The sequence below is a fragment of the Protopterus annectens genome, chromosome 4.part1 (assembly GCF_019279795.1).
Source record: "Protopterus annectens isolate FY-2018-M chromosome 4.part1, PAN1.0, whole genome shotgun sequence".
In the NCBI taxonomy this organism is placed as follows: Eukaryota; Metazoa; Chordata; order Ceratodontiformes; family Protopteridae; genus Protopterus; species Protopterus annectens.
The window spans coordinates 260,066,629-260,082,736 of NC_056734.1; the positions used below are offsets into that span (position 1 = coordinate 260,066,629).

The window sequence follows — 16,108 nt, forward strand, 5'->3', positions numbered from 1 at the left end:
GTGTTTCACTACTCTCCTAAAAGGTTGTCCCTTCCTAAGGAGACCACACACAAACCAGTAGTTGTCCACTGCAGGATTCAAGCCCCTACCTAACTACTTCATGATACTAGAGGAGTATGCTTTAAGACGACGCACTATACGTATTATTGGTTTTTTTTTTCCACAGGTATATTTGTAGGATGGTGACATCATCAGACTTGACAAAGGTTAGACTACCACTTTTGAGGTGTTTCACTACTCTCCTAAAAAGGTTGCACCTTCTTAAGGAGAGCACATACAAACAAATACACAGTTGTCCAGTGCAGGATTCAAAACTCTACCTAGCTATGATACTAGAGAAGTATGTATTAACATGACACGCTACACTTATTATTGGGAGTTTTTGTTTCCACAGGTATATTTGCAGGATGGTGGCATCATCAGACTTGACAAAGGTTGGTTTACCGCTTTTGAGGTTGTTGACTACTCTCCTAAAATGTTGCTCCTTCCCGAGGAAGCAACACACACTTGTACAGTACAGGATTCAAACCCCTACCTAACTACTTCAAGATACTACAGGCGTACGCATTAACATGATGCGCTATACATATTACTAGGAGTTCTCATTTTCACAAGTATATTTGTAGGATGGTGACATCATCAGACTTGACAAAGGTTAGTTTACTGCTTTTGAGGTCTCTTACTATTCTCCTAAAAGGTTGCTCCTGCCCAAGGAGACCACACCCACACAAACAAACAGTTGTCCAATGCAGGATTCAAACTCCTACCTAATGATACTACAGGAGCATGCATCAACACAATGCACTATACACATTACTGGGAATTGTTCTTTCCACAGGTATATTTGTAGGATGGTGACATCATCAGACTATACAAAGTGGGTTACATTAGGTAACATTAGATGGGCTACATTGAAGGAATGTCTAAACACTTTGGGCATGTGATCATCAAAGGTGAGTTTACTATCTACCTGTGCCCCCAGGGCCATAATGACTTTCTCTGTACATGCTGGATTACCACCTATGTGGTAATTTATGTGCACTTTGTTTTACCCAAAGGGGATGACTATGCATTCTTTGCCATTCAGCTTGAGGGCATTGTTTTGACACCAGGTATCTGTCTCTGTAAGACACTTCTGGAGGATGTCTGTGTCAGCTGTACAGTCGATTATGGACAACAGTTACCATTCATCTGCAAACCTGTTCAGTCATACACCTGCCGTGCTTCCCTGTACCTCTGAGCAGTATCTACTGAACAGGTAGGGTCCCAGGACCAAGACCTGTGTGATGCCATTTGTGACTGGCTTAGAGTTGGACATGGCACCCGCAATTTTGAACATGTGTGTTTGATCTGTGAGCCACTTGGCCACCCATCCTGTGACATAGCTGTTAATGTTCAAGCTGGTACACTTGTCCATGATGACAGAGTGGGGAATGGTGTAGTAAGCCCTTAGTGAGGTCCAGGTGGGCTGTGTGGACTACTTTCACCTCCATCTATGTTCATGGTAACTGTTTTAAATAACTCAACTAGGTTTGGGAACCAGGCTCTGCCTTTAACAAGGTGAATTTGTGTAGAGTCTCGTGGCTGGAGATCTCCAATGTCTCAGTGTATGGGTTCCATGACAATTGGCTCAATAGCTCTGTAGACCCGGCTGTGTAGACATATTGGGCAATGGTTTCCAAGTTCTGTTTTGGCACACTCTTTGTGGAGCTGGATGATTATTAGTGTATGCCATTCTTTGGGTACCTAGCCTGTGGTACAGTTGAGTCTGGACAGTGAATGTAGGTGAGTGTGTAGTTCCTTATGGGCCTAGTGTAAGACGCAGCCTGGGACAACATATAGCCACACTGATGCTATGTTCTTAGCTTTGGTGAGGGCTGTCTTTACCTGCATGTCCATGACGTCTGGGTCTCTGCATCCTTCTGTGATGGACACAGGCCCTTTTGGGGGTGATGGGGAGGAGTTTACACTGAACTTGTCCCCCTGGATGTGGGCAATGAAAGTTGGTTTGGTGTATTTCATTCCTTTTTTCAGTCGCTGACAGCATATTTGGAAGTTGACACCTACATGTCTGGTATATCTACCGAAGGCTTTGTGGTTGTTATTCTTACATTCCTTGGCTATTTGTCTTTAGAAACCGTCCTTGGATTATTTTATGAGTGATCATTGTTTCTTCCTGATAATGATCAGTGATACCTTTCCTTTAGTGAAGTTGGATCTATCATGTGTTCGTTTCCTCCTTCTCGTCTAGCTTATTTATGGACAACAAACACCTGCTTGTTCTCCTATTTTTGGATGAGTGCATCTTGGTTTTATTTGTGATGTCTCATTCCATGCATCCCTGTAGATGCTCATAGGATGCACTTGTAAATGTTTCTGCAGATTGCATACCATTATCCTATAGCAAGAGGTCTTCGCAACTTTCACTTTGGTCTTGGGAAGTTTGCAGTTTGCTTTTGCAAATGTCTTCACAGTAGTTTCATTGACTGTGTGTGGGGGCAGGATGTGGATGTCCAGTGTGATTACTTCATGATCTGATATTCCCAGAGAGGGGTTTATCTCTGTTGTGGAACACTGATACCCCATGTTGGTGATGATCATGTCCAGTATGTTGTCACCTGTAGTGGACATGCTGACCAGCTGTTCCAGGGTGTTAGAGTTTCTTAACTGTAGGACACATTGGGCAAAGGACATTATATACGAGTAATTCACACACTCAATGTTTGGGTAGTTGTAATCTCCTCATATAATGGTGTTTGATAGGACCTTTATATTTGCCATTGTTCTCCGAAATACTGAGTGAGGTTCCTGAGACAAGGTACGTGATCTGTAGCAGGCTACAATCTGATGGGCAGCTTTGCCCAATGTTAGTTGCACTTGCATGGTCTCCAAGGTCTCATGCTGTGCCAGTAACCTGAAGGTGTGGATATCCATATGGTAAATGGCTACACCCCTTCCTTTTGTATTTCACTCGTGGTTTTGGGTCCAAAGGTCAGAATGATTGTGAGTGTTTTACGTGGATCATATCCAGCAGCTCTATTTACATAGCTTTGTATGTTAGGCAGTGAACACCTCTGAGTAGGCGATATGCAAGGGAGTACGGGTGGAGCATTTTGCGATGGTCTGTGTATGGCATGTATTTCAGGCCACTAATACTCTTTGTGAGGTATTGTTGCTGGCTTTCCAGTTGTTGTAGTTGTCTTGTGAGGTACATAGCAACAGTGGCATTGTACTCTTTTATAGTTCTAGTGAGTGGTGAGTAGAGGGGAACAATGTCCTCTTTTATTCTGCATGAGACACATTTTGTGATGAGGTGTGCCACATAAGAGGGTTTCCTGACTACTGTGGGAATGTGCTTATCACAGTTGTATCCACTGTCCACCTGTGACCCAGGGTCTCTTGTTACACTTACAGTGTGATGTGTACTACCACCTGTGTTGTAGTTCTTGGCTACAGAGATTTTAACAAAGGGGATGATAATGCACCTTTTGGCATTGAGCTACAGCCCATGGCTTGGACAACAGCCATCTGTCTCAGTGAGGCCATTTTGTAGGATGTCCACATCTTTAGTGTTTACAATGATGGCTCCTAGTTTGCAGTCCCCTGGAAACTTCAGCAGCCACAGAACTTTCATGTTAATGTTTACTTCAGGGAAGTAGATACTACACAGCCTGGGAAGTTATCTAGTCCCATGGCTGCTGTGATACTGGTTTCAGAGAGTGTTTGTTACCTGTGCAGCCGTGATGACAGCAACTTTGCAGTCTTCCATTATAGACACGTTCTCTTTCATGGGTGAGAGGGGGGTAAAGTTAACACTGATCCTATCTGCCAGGATGTTGCAAATATCAGTTGGCTCTGTACATTTAGTTCCATTGAGCTGTAACTCAGAATAGATCTGAGTGTAACCATGACATGGACCTGTCTGTTGGGCAGAGATCTCCTGCGTAGACAGTATGCAACAGAGTACAGCTTGGGTTATATTCATTCTTGTTGCATGGGGCAACTATTTGAGGCCAGTAATCCTCTTGTTAAGCTACTTCATTGGTCTTTCTAGCTGCTGAACGTGCCTAGTCAGATTCATCGCAAGTGTGTTATGGTACTCTCTGACAGGTCTGATGACTGCTGAGTAGTGGCAACCTCCTTTGACCTACATGCACAGACCTTGGCAGTTTGTGTGAACACATAGCAGGATTGTCAGACCACTTTGTGAATGTGTTTCTTGAAGTAGAGATGACTATACACATTTGTCCATAGATCCCTTATTATCACATCCATATTTAGCCTAAGTGTGTGAGCATGCCCAGTATGACCTTTCAATATCTTCCTGCCTGACATTTGCTTTGTTGCTTTAAGTGTGTGAGCATGCCCAGTATGACCTTTCAGTGTGATGCTGAATGAAATCCACTACATTTGTTGGAGTGTGTGAGCACACTCAGTATACACATTTATACTATATGTGTATGGTAAATCAAGGTGTATTTTTACAGCAGGGCTCACCTTTGTGTCATAGCTCAACAGGGATCATGCAGTGCCTGCAGGGCTTCCATGAGACACTTTGCATAGACCTATCAACATTTCTACATACAGTGGGGACAGCTATTCTTTGTACATTTCTACCCGTGGGCACACCGGATTGTTACTGTGGGTGTACATAGGATGTGGGTTTCACCTGACACTTATACACATTTGCTGTGCCTGCACTGCTGTGTACAGGACACCATTACAGTCTGTACTGTTGCCTATCATACTGGCTTGAGGCATACTACTGTACTACAGATCTTAGCGTCCATTGTCATATATATTAGCTTGCGACTTCATAGCCTACACAACCCACATCACAACACCTGGCCTGATGTTTTCTGTCTGCATAGGCGTGTGGATGAGGTTACCCATTTGCCTCATTAGGGGCATGATATAGCATTGCTTTGTGTTTGAATTAGTGTACAATTGTCCTGCTGTGTCCGTGCCACTGTAATGCTATCATGGCTTAGTGGTTCAGTACTATAACTATAGTGCACAGCATCCTGGGTTCAAGCCCTGTCACTGCTGTTTATTTTCATGCTGGCCAGCCCAGACTGCTTAAGGAACAGTAAAGCAGATATGAGCATGTTTAACTGACTTTGCTCAACTTTGCCCGACCTTGGCCAACATTGCATGAGCAATTTTGTATACATATACTAGATATTGGTAAAAGTTGCTTAACACTGCTTTATATTGGTTAAAACATGGCAATCATGCCTCAGGTGGTGCTGCAGGGCTGCCTATGTTGGATACACATACTACACTCCCTATACATGTTTGGAAACAGGTAGTGTCAGGTTAGGCATCCCTTTTATTGTATGTTTCAGTCAGAGAGGGGTATCATTTCCAGGGTTCCTACTGAGCCAGTGTATGTGCTATGCATTGCCTCTTTGCCAAGGACAAGGCATACTGGGCATGCCTCCTTCTGCCTACTGGGGCAGGCTCAGTTTGTTCCTCCTCTGAGTCACGCTGTGCCTGTGCAGGCCTTGGCAATGATGGGGAGCTGTTTGGCCCTGCCCCATGCTGTTCCTGCTGCAGTTGTTTTTGCAGGATCATACTGTGTAGCATGGCACATACCATGACAATTTGGGTACATGTAGTTGGTGAGTACTGCAAGGCTCCACCAGATGTGTCCAGGCACCGGAACCATGACTTGAGCATCCCAAACACACGCTTGATTACATTTCATGTTTGTGTGTGTGCCTCATTATGGAGTTCTTGTTCAGGTGTGTGTGAATTTCTGATGGGTGTCATCAGCCACAGCTCCAGTGCATATCCAGCATCCCCCACTAGGTGACTGTCAGGGATGTCCCCATTTGCAAATGTTTGGTACAGCTGCGACAGATGCCAGATATGGGAATCATGGTAGCTTCCAGGGCAGCCAGCACACACATTCAGTATTATGCCCTGGGCATCGCACACGACCTGGCAGTTGATGGAGTGGAAACCCTTGTGGTTGATGTAGGCCCTACTCAGCTCATCAGCTGGTGCTTTGATGTGTATGTGCATGCAATCAATTACACCCACTTCCTCAGGGTATTTTGCTATTTGCTGGAAGAGACGCATATTGCTGGCCAATACCTAACAGGAATTGGGGAAATATACATGATCACCGACATGTGTTGACATGACATTCAGAAACTGGTGCAGTACCCTTGATGCTGATGCCTGTGAAATCCTCATCATATCACCAGTTGGTTTCTGGAAGGTACCTGTTGCTAGTATTCTTAGGCCAATACATACCTTGGTTTCCACTGGGATGGGTTCCCTTCTGTTGGTTCTGTGTGTGAGGCGTGGCCTGCACAGCTGAACAATTTGCTGCAGGAGCTCTCTATCCACTCTATAGCACTCCACTATCTCCAGCTCATGTAGCCCCTGGTAGGTTACCCTGGGTCTATACACTCTTCTTCATCTTCTCACTGTGGGTTGCACAGCAGCATTCACAATGGCACCACCCTCAGCATCTTGCACATGTTGCCTTATAACAGCAATGGCAGCCCCTAACATTTTTATGTCTCATTTTAAGCTTTTTAAGCTTTCACTTCTCTTTGTTGACTGCAGTGTTGCAGTGTTTCTGAGAAAAACATGGGGGAATGTTGTTTGCAGAGTTTTAGGTGCTGGGCTGGGCTGGGCTACTGTACTGCCTATGTAATTGGCAGATTTGGATTGATTTCACGTGGCAGCTCTGCTAGTTCTCCTTGGTTAACTTCCTACTACTTCTTTTCCTTCCTTTTCCCATTTCTGTTTCCACAGGGGGCAGCGCCATGCAAAGAAGTGCGAACACACCCACACGAGTGCACACACATGCATACAGGCTTACACAGGCTTACACAGGCTTAGGCGGGTGCACATTCATGTATACAAGCTTAGACAGCCTAACACAGGCTTACATGGGTGCACACCTGTGCACACAGGCTTAGACGGGTTTACACACATGCACACACATGCACACAGTGTAAGTAGCTTTGCAAGAAACTTTAGTGATAGCCACGGTGTACACCTTCAGTTTCTTGATTTCAGTTTAGACAACTGTAGACACACCTCTTTCAGTCCTGAGTAACAAACAGCAAACACATGCCACTCTGCTCCAATAAGCTTACAGCCTTTTTGATACATACCCCCTCATGATGTCACCCATCTTCTACTCTGTTACTCCCCTTTTCCTACTCTTACACTCTAGGGACATGGTTCACATAGCAGGAAATATTGGGATTCACTATCCTTATCCTCATTTGCATAGGATTGCCTACTAATGCTTGGTTACATCTCTCAGACTGAGCTCCCCCCCCTTAGCAACCTCTACTCAGTAGCCATGTTGTCTTCAGCCTGCCATTCACTTGCATGGCAGATGAATATTTTGAATAGAATCCCTATTTGTGGCTTTTATTTTTTGTTTTACTGGTTTTTAGAGCGCAGCACATTTGCATGGCACTGAGCTACACTTAAACATCGGAGGTCGAGGAAAAAAATGTTTTTTTTTTATTTTGCAGTGGAAAAAATGCCAATGGCCATATATTTGGCCATTAGCATGCTTCCTCAACTGGATGCATCCTTTATTTGGAGCTGTCATGGCTCAGTTTTGCTATTTGCAGAACGGTACTCAGTTGCCAACTGAGTACATTTCTGCAAATAACACTACTCTTGCTCAGACAGGTTAGTGTTTCCTGGATTGCAAATTTACCTCATTTGCATAGCTTTCAGCAGCAAATGAGGTAATTTGCATAAACTAACCCTGTCCATGCAAGAGTCGTTTTAGGAGCTCTCTTGCACACCCCTACCGGCTGTTCCTGGATCGCTCGGCAGACATGTTGGCTGCATGGAGTCTTACTCTAGTCTTAGACTCCGTGCAAGCCTTCGTGAATCCAGCCCATTATTTAAGAAATGTAAGTTTTTTTTTCTTAAATAATGTCATTGTATAATAGCAATAACCGACTCCATGGTTGTGTTATATTGAAATTTTCCCACGGTTGGCTTTATTTAATCACGCCAACCATGGGTAAATCTTCAATATACCACACCACATTGTTGGTTATTGCTTAAGAAGATAAGCAAATGCACCCAAATGATAAGTGATGTGGAACACTTTAAATTAGTTGCAATGGATATGCAACTAGCCTGCACTAATAGTTGATAAATGAGAGTAAGTATTTAAAATGAAAAATAGTAATTGTCCTGTCAAATGACTAACATTTGGCTAAAAGTTCATTTCATAATACACTTGAAACATTTTGTGGACAATTAAGTCATACCAAACCCGTATTGTAGTATTAGGCTGCCAAAGGGACATATTCATCATGCAATACAGAGCAGATGAGGGGTACATGGGTAGATCACAGATGAATGTGGTAGGGTAGAATTCCTGTGATATAACAGGACATGTAGTGGTATGAGAGAAAAGAGAATACAGGTAGAACTCAGCTAAAAAGCTACAACTGTAAAGGTAGAGTTCACATGGTACAGACAGGTGAGGTGATGTGAGACAGAGAAGTGCATTGATAGAAAGCAGATGTAACTTTAAAGGCAGAGTTTACTTGATACAGATAGTATACAAAGTATCATGAAAGGAAGTGCTATATAGGTACAAGCCATATGTAATCAGAAGTGTAGAGGTAACATGATACAGGCAGGATACAGCATGGTATGACTGAATGATGCAGTGGTGGCATCTGTTTGTATCGGGAAAGGTAGAACTTTCATGGAACAGGTAAGATAGACTGGTTAAAGTAGAGATATGGAACTACAGGAAGAGGAAGTGATTTACAAGTGACTTAATGATAAGCAACTGAGGACAATGTAATGGATGGCTGCCAAACTGTCAACACTGAGTAAGCATTACTTATTTAAGGGAACACTGAGTTTGATGTACATTAGACTTGAGGGTGAATTTGGGTAGTCATTGCATATTAAATGGATATTCGTAGCCATGCAATTTGGAAACCATCATTTTAAGAATTTACAACATTATGTATTTGTTTGTTTCTTTATTCTCAGTGGCTGATGAACATGTATGTACATTATGAAGTCATGTCAATTGCATACAGTGATGCCATGATGCAAGCTATTGATGGTAATCAATAATGGAATTTCAGTTTTTGCAAGAAGTTTGCCCTCACTGGAAATGGAATCAATCTGTCTGTAGGTAGGGAAAGCTATCAAAAATATGCCTTCCCCTCCCTATGGCTAGCCTATAGTGACATAGGTTTCTAGGTAGCAATGCAAAGTGCAATACAAATGTTTGGCTGTCTTTGTTGTTTTTGCACATTAATAGCATAACTACTCATCTTTCACCTTCTAAATGTAATTCTGTGCTAAGTCTAATAAATGTGAGTTGCCTGTGAATGCAACAGGAATTAATTCAACTCATAGACTATTGTAAACTGTGTCAGATCTGGCTGAATTCGTTTGAAAATCTTTAGCCTTTCGATTTTCCTCAACAAGTTTCCATGTCACCTAACTACATGTGTACAAACACACAAATGCACAGACATGCAAACAAACACATACACACACACACACACACACACACACACACACACACACACACACACACACACACACACACACACACACACACACACACACACACACACACACACACACACACACACACACAGTAGCAATAGTCCAGAATGTATTTTTTTCAGATGTGAACAGTTTGCAGATGTAACTGTTCAATAAATTTGCCTTTCCATAGTCTCCATCTTTCATGCACTGAGTATTGGTTTGAGTTTTACCAGCTCTTTCCTTTTCTTTCAGTGAACATTATATAGAACAGTTCCCAAACTGCTCTTTGCACTTTCTCCCAGGTTAACTTTTCAGTAGACTTTGCTACCACCTTCAGTCTTCTCCAAAATCCTAATTCCAGGTTGTTTCATTTTCCTTTATCCGCTGTTGTTTTTTGGCCTTAAACAGTAATTCTGCTTATTCCCATCTTTTGAGACTTGTTTACATTTCTGCGAGGTGGCTTCTCTTTCTTCATATATTTGCAGCCAGACTTCTCAACTGTTCCTGTTTTGGAGGACTGTTCCTATTTTCAGGCCTGATTTGGCCCTACACATAATGTTTCTATTTTTGGTGGTATGGCCATATTTTCAGGTTTGATTTATTCCCTTTTTCCTGGATCCTGCCTCATCACACATGATTCTGAAGCTATTTAGTACACAGAAAACTACACTACATAAAAAACATACTTGTGCCACCAGAGGACACACATCTTACACTTCCTTTTTTCAGAACCAAAATGAAATGCCCTTTGGAGATAAAATAGTATAGTTCAATAAAGTCTATATATTTTATTTTCCATCATTTTGTCTCTCTGTTTTATAAATATGTTTCTAAGTAATAAAGCACATTCCTACTGGAAACTGGAAGAGTTGTTTTCTCTTTTGTTTGCAAACTATATGCTAATTAGATAGCCAGATTTTTGGCTAGCTATACCTACTTTTGTTGGTTATTTGTTCCAATTTTCAATGTCTACAGGTTGAGAGATATGTTTCCATGTATGTGTGCATATGCATGTGTGAAGGAGTATGTGCATGCATTTGATATGAAGTCTTCAGTGATGCATATTTTAATCTCTAGTTCTTCAGCAAAGTTGTTCATGCATAAAGATGAGATATGATAACCTTGCTTAAGTTCCAGCTATAATACTGGGAGAAGTAATAATCCTGCCTAAGTCCCAGGTATAACAGGTATAATGCTGGGAAAATAGACAAAATGTTAAAAATGTTAAAAAATGTATTCTAATGTAATGAACTTTTTTTTGTACTGTGCAGGATCTTTTTGTCAATATTCTTGGATGATACAGATTGTAAACCAACAAAGACAAAGATGCAAAACAGCTCATCACAGAATACAAGCAATTGGTCAGGGGCAGGAAGTAAAAGTTATATATTCATCATGATACCTGTTATATATATTATTGTTTTTGTAATAGGGATTCTTGGCAATATTGTGGTAGTAATTGTTATTTACTTTTATATGAGCCTAAAAACAGTTGCCAGCATTTTTTTGTTCAATCTGGCACTAGCAGACATATTTTTCCTTATTACACTGCCGCTATGGGCAACCAGTACTGCAATGCATTACAAGTGGCCATTTGGGAATGCTTTATGCAAAATATCAGCTGGAATAACAACACTTAATTTGTATGCAAGCATATTCTTTCTCACTTGCCTTAGCATTGATCGCTATATGGCCATTGTCCATCCAATGGCATCTCGTCAAAAGCGTACCTTACTTTTTGCAAGAATAATTTGCTTTATTGTTTGGGTACTTGCTGCACTGATCAGCACACCTGCCATATTTATGCGCAAAATTGTTTTCTTGGAAACTACAAGTATAACTGCCTGTGCTTATTCGCATCCAGAAATAAAATTTTTAATTGGAATGGGACTGACCAAAAACATTGTAGGCTTCCTAATTCCATTCCTGATTATTCTCATCTGCTACTGTTTGATTGTAAAGACTATCCTAGAAGCATATTATATCCAGCAAAGCAAACCTAGAAATGATGAAGTTTTCAAGATGATTGTGGCAGTTGTGGCAGCATTTTTTCTTTGCTGGATTCCGCATCAAGTACTTACTTTTTTGTATGTTCTGAGTTATGCAGGAGTGATCCATGATTACAATATCATGGAGAATTTAGAAATGGCAATGCCTTTCTCCATCTGCATTGCCTACATCAACAGTTGCCTTAACCCTATACTGTATGGTTATGTTGGCAGAAATTTCAGACGTCATGTTACGCAACTGCTAAAACGTGTTCCTTCTGGAAGTGGACATCGACCATCATTATCTACAAAAATGAACTCAATTTCTCTTCATACATCTGAAACTTTAATTCCTCCATCAAAAAAGACTGCAAACGCCTGTGATCTCAGATAAAATAAAACTGGGATATTATTTAATAGAAAAATGATGTCAAATATAGTAATTTCAGAATTATCCATTCAGCAGTGATATATGAAACAGGTGAATAAGATTTGTATAGCACTTGTAGCACCATGCCATTTGTTATTATACTGTTATGGTAATGTGTTTATATGAAAATTGGAGACAGACTTTAATCTGAAGCTTGCAGGTCCCTGGTTACAGTTTTAAATGGACAGGAAGAAAATGTCATCTGAATGAGTTGTAATAATGTAATTCTGTAAACTATATGGAATGATGACAAAGATGGCACTGAGACATATACATTATCAAGAAGATTGTTACTATGTAGTTAATTGCACACAATAGATTAAATAGAGTGTTTCACTATTTTTTTTATGTAGTTGGATACATAAGCATGTGATTGACATAATAGAGAAGACTTCATCAAGTAGTTAGTGACCTCAAGCAGCATCATGTTGCATAGTTCGATTAGCATACACCAAAAACCTATGAGGCCTTCAGAGATGATTTTTTGTAATTTTGCATGTGATGTATACAGAACTCCTTGAAATATGCACATTAATGGCAACTAGTAAGAAAAGCATATCACAACACATCATTCAGTCAGGACAGACTTCCTCTACAGGAAGAAAACATATTTAGTCAAGTATTGCTTATTAAAGATGTTAACATTAACAACAAATGAGGTTGATAGGTAGAAGCACCACTCTACAGAAATTGCATTTTATAAAGTCAAACATGCATTCTAATTGCAGTCCTGTCTTAAAGTATAAAATTTTAAGTGTAATATTTTGCAATACATGAAACAAGATATTCAGAATCTCAAATTTTGCACCTAATAAATGAATTACTTTTTAAAGTCTGGGATGTTTCAAAAGTAGACACTGAGAAATCAAATTTATAGGAAAAGGAAACATAGAATTTTTAAACAGAATAGAACATTGCACAGCAAAGGGAAAAGACATGAAGAAAAAAAATCTTAATAGTTCATGTGACATCCCCACTCTGGGCCAATAATCAAGGAGTCAGAATCCTCACTACTGACACTTGGAACAAAAATGGATACACCCGGTATTTCCAGATGCAGCTCTCTGCATCAAGCACAATTTCCCTTAAGAGCACACAGGGAGCACACACAGCCAGGGGTCTGGGTTTCTCTCTCTGACTCTCTCTAGGTCCCTAATAAGGCTCCCGACTGACACAACTATAGGGTTGGGTCTTCAGCCAAGTGTCCAAGCCAAGTCCTCCAGCACCTACTTTGTGAAACCAGTGCTTTGTTTCCCTGCCCCAAGCAGCTGACCTGCACACTCTTTGAGATTTGATTTTCATACATACACACACACACACACACACACACACACACACACACACACGGGAAAGGGTAGCACAGATTTACTAGCTATGCCCCCTTCTGCTCAGACTAAAAGGTAGTTACACCACCACCAAACACTCCAAAACCAGCTACTCTAATGTTTTTGCAAGGGTACCTAATTATACTGAGTAAAATTAATATTAATACAAATGGTAGTTTGACCAACAGCAAGGCTTTCAGGAGTGGCCACAGAGTCACCAAACAGAGATGAGTCCTCTCAAAGGTCAAAACATCTTCTAAAGGGCCTGACACAATGAAAATGTTAAATATATTTAATAATAAATAATAAAATAGCATGAACATGCTAAATATCTATTTACAATAAACACCAGAGTTTCAATCACAGGAAATATTAAAAATAACAAAGGTGGACAGATACAGACAGTTACAGAAAAACAATACTTAACTAATTTTCCTGACTGATCTCAAGAGTTATTATTTGGTCACTTACTAGAGAAAGGCAAGATGAAGTAGCTGAGTGATCATTTGATGTCAGGTTCAAAAAATGGACTGCTATGAGACTTCAGTCTCAACTAGAATTAAAACATTATTTTTGTCCTAGATTACAGAATGAAATCACATACATATGGTCATGTGACTACTGGTTCCCATGCAACCCCCCCCCATTGCTATAAATTGCCAGGAATTAGCACCTATGTATCAATAGTATGCACACACACAGAGCCTTGCTAAAATCTGCAGGAGCTCCTGGAAGTCATAAAAGTATTTCAAACCTCAACCCTTCCAGAGTAGCAATTAGTTCACCCCAATGACAATGCAGAAAGCTTCCTAGTATACATGTTTTGTCTCTGGCTGAATTGAGAACCGTAAGATAACATCTTTATCGTCTTACTATTTTTAAAGTTTGAGATTAACTCTTCTCTTCCTGTATTCTCTGTTACAATGTATACATTTAATCAGTTACAATACAGTACAGTTTGAAGTACATGTATATTTCTTTTCTTCCAGCAAGGCTCACTGCTGATACATTTTTAACACAAGCAACATTACAAATACATTTTTTCAATACGATTATCTGTCCAAATCAGTATGATATACAAATGACATAGAATTCTTTACAAAATTCCAGCTAGATCTGCTGGCATATATTATACATTCATTGCCCTACTTCTCCTGGCATAGCTGGCAATACCTCACCTTGTCAAAATTCACTATTTAGCATTTATTAAAATTAACTCGTAGATGTCAGTTGCACATTTAGAGAGCAAGTAACAAAGAAGAGCAGATGAAATCATAACATTATTTCATTCACTGATGGCTGTCCAATTGTTCAAATGCATTTCACTTTAAAAGTCTTTTCTAACATCAAATAATGTAACTACATTTCACTTTAAAATGAGAGGATATTTCTTTACTATGTATTTGTCTTACAGTGTCAGGCCAAATGCTAAGCAAATCATTTAACCACTCACTGCTCTTGGGATACCTTGAAAAAAGGACACTTGGGTCCATTCAGCTTGTCTTTTAACAATTGTATAAAAAAGGTACAAAAAATGAATGTAGAATCCATGTGGTGATGGGGACTCCACTGCATTATCAGTGCAATATCAAAGCCATGTTTCATGTATTGCTTTTGGAATATCATGGTGTTAGTAATAGCGGACTCCGAGCTTTTGGTTTTCCAGAATACTTCTTGGTTGGGGAGGCTAGGTAATTCTCAAGTTCTCCTTATGTACATATAGTTTCTTTTTTAATGCTCTTCTGTTTTTTACACAATTTTAAAAGCACAGTGATGGTAAATGTTTATTGTACTTGTGTGTTCATGCATTCACGTGCATGTGTTTGTGAGCCTGTTTGTGTATACATGAGTATGTGTTTTTTGTGTTTGTGGGAGTATGTGTGTGCATTTGCATTCCTGTAGGTAATTATGTACACATATGTAGCTGGTGTATGTTTGTGTATACGTATGTGTGAACACGAATATGTGTGTGTATTTCTGTCGATGAGTTTGTGTGTGTGTGTGTGTGTGTGTGTGTGTGTGTGTGTGTGTGTGTGTGTGTGTGTGTGTGTGTGTGTGTGTGCGTGTGCTCTGTGACAGACAAATATGCCATCTGTTATGTTTGTATGTTTTTTTTTTCACATTCTAACTTTGAAACCACATGCTGCTGGTACAGGACAATCACATACTTCAAAATGAACCCCTAATAATTGCGACCAAATATAACAGATCATTATCAAGAAAACTTTTAAGAATTGCAACTGTGTCAAGAGTTAACCATACTATAAGTAACTTATTTACAAGCTTACATGTGGTAGCTTTATGTCATCACACAAAACTTGTTTTCTAGATATCTGTATTCTGTTAGTTTTTAAATGATTCAAGTATGCTTTGTATAGGTAAGTTAATTTAAAGTGCACATATTTGAGTCGTTTTGCTTATTTTATATGGATCATTTAAGTATATAACTTATAATACATGGATATTTCTTTTCTCTTTATTAAATATGTTAATTGCTGAGCAGTTAAAAAATTATGATCCAGTTTATTTTTGTGTTACGTTACCATGCAATTTCAAATGGTTTTATGAAACTTTTTGACTCAAGACAAATGCAAGCTCTAGTAAGAAAAAAACATATCTGCCAATAATTAATTTAACATTTATCCCAAACTTAATATAATTGCTGTACAGAAATAGTGTGTGTTTGTGTGTGTGTGTGTGTGTGTGTGTGTGTGTGTGCATATATGTATATATATATATATATATATATATATATATATATATATATATATATATATATATATATATATATATATATATATATATATATATATATATATATATATTTGTATATACATATA

At 39.7% G+C, this 16,108-nt stretch overlaps 1 protein-coding gene across 5 annotated transcripts in view; it reads left to right on the top strand.

The window, feature by feature from the left end:
* Positions 1–11,989, top strand: part of LOC122800828 (type-1A angiotensin II receptor-like) — a 284,029-nt gene extending 272,040 nt beyond the window's left edge. For all 5 annotated transcript variants that reach the window (XM_044070119.1, XM_044070118.1, XM_044070121.1 and 2 more), the window contains one exon: positions 10,797–11,989. In XM_044070119.1, coding sequence (XP_043926054.1) covers positions 10,852–11,907 — 1,056 coding nt within the window. In that variant the 5' untranslated portion in view covers positions 10,797–10,851 and the 3' untranslated portion in view covers positions 11,908–11,989. The remainder of the gene's footprint in view (positions 1–10,796) is intronic.
* The last annotated feature ends 4,119 nt before the right edge of the window (positions 11,990–16,108 follow it).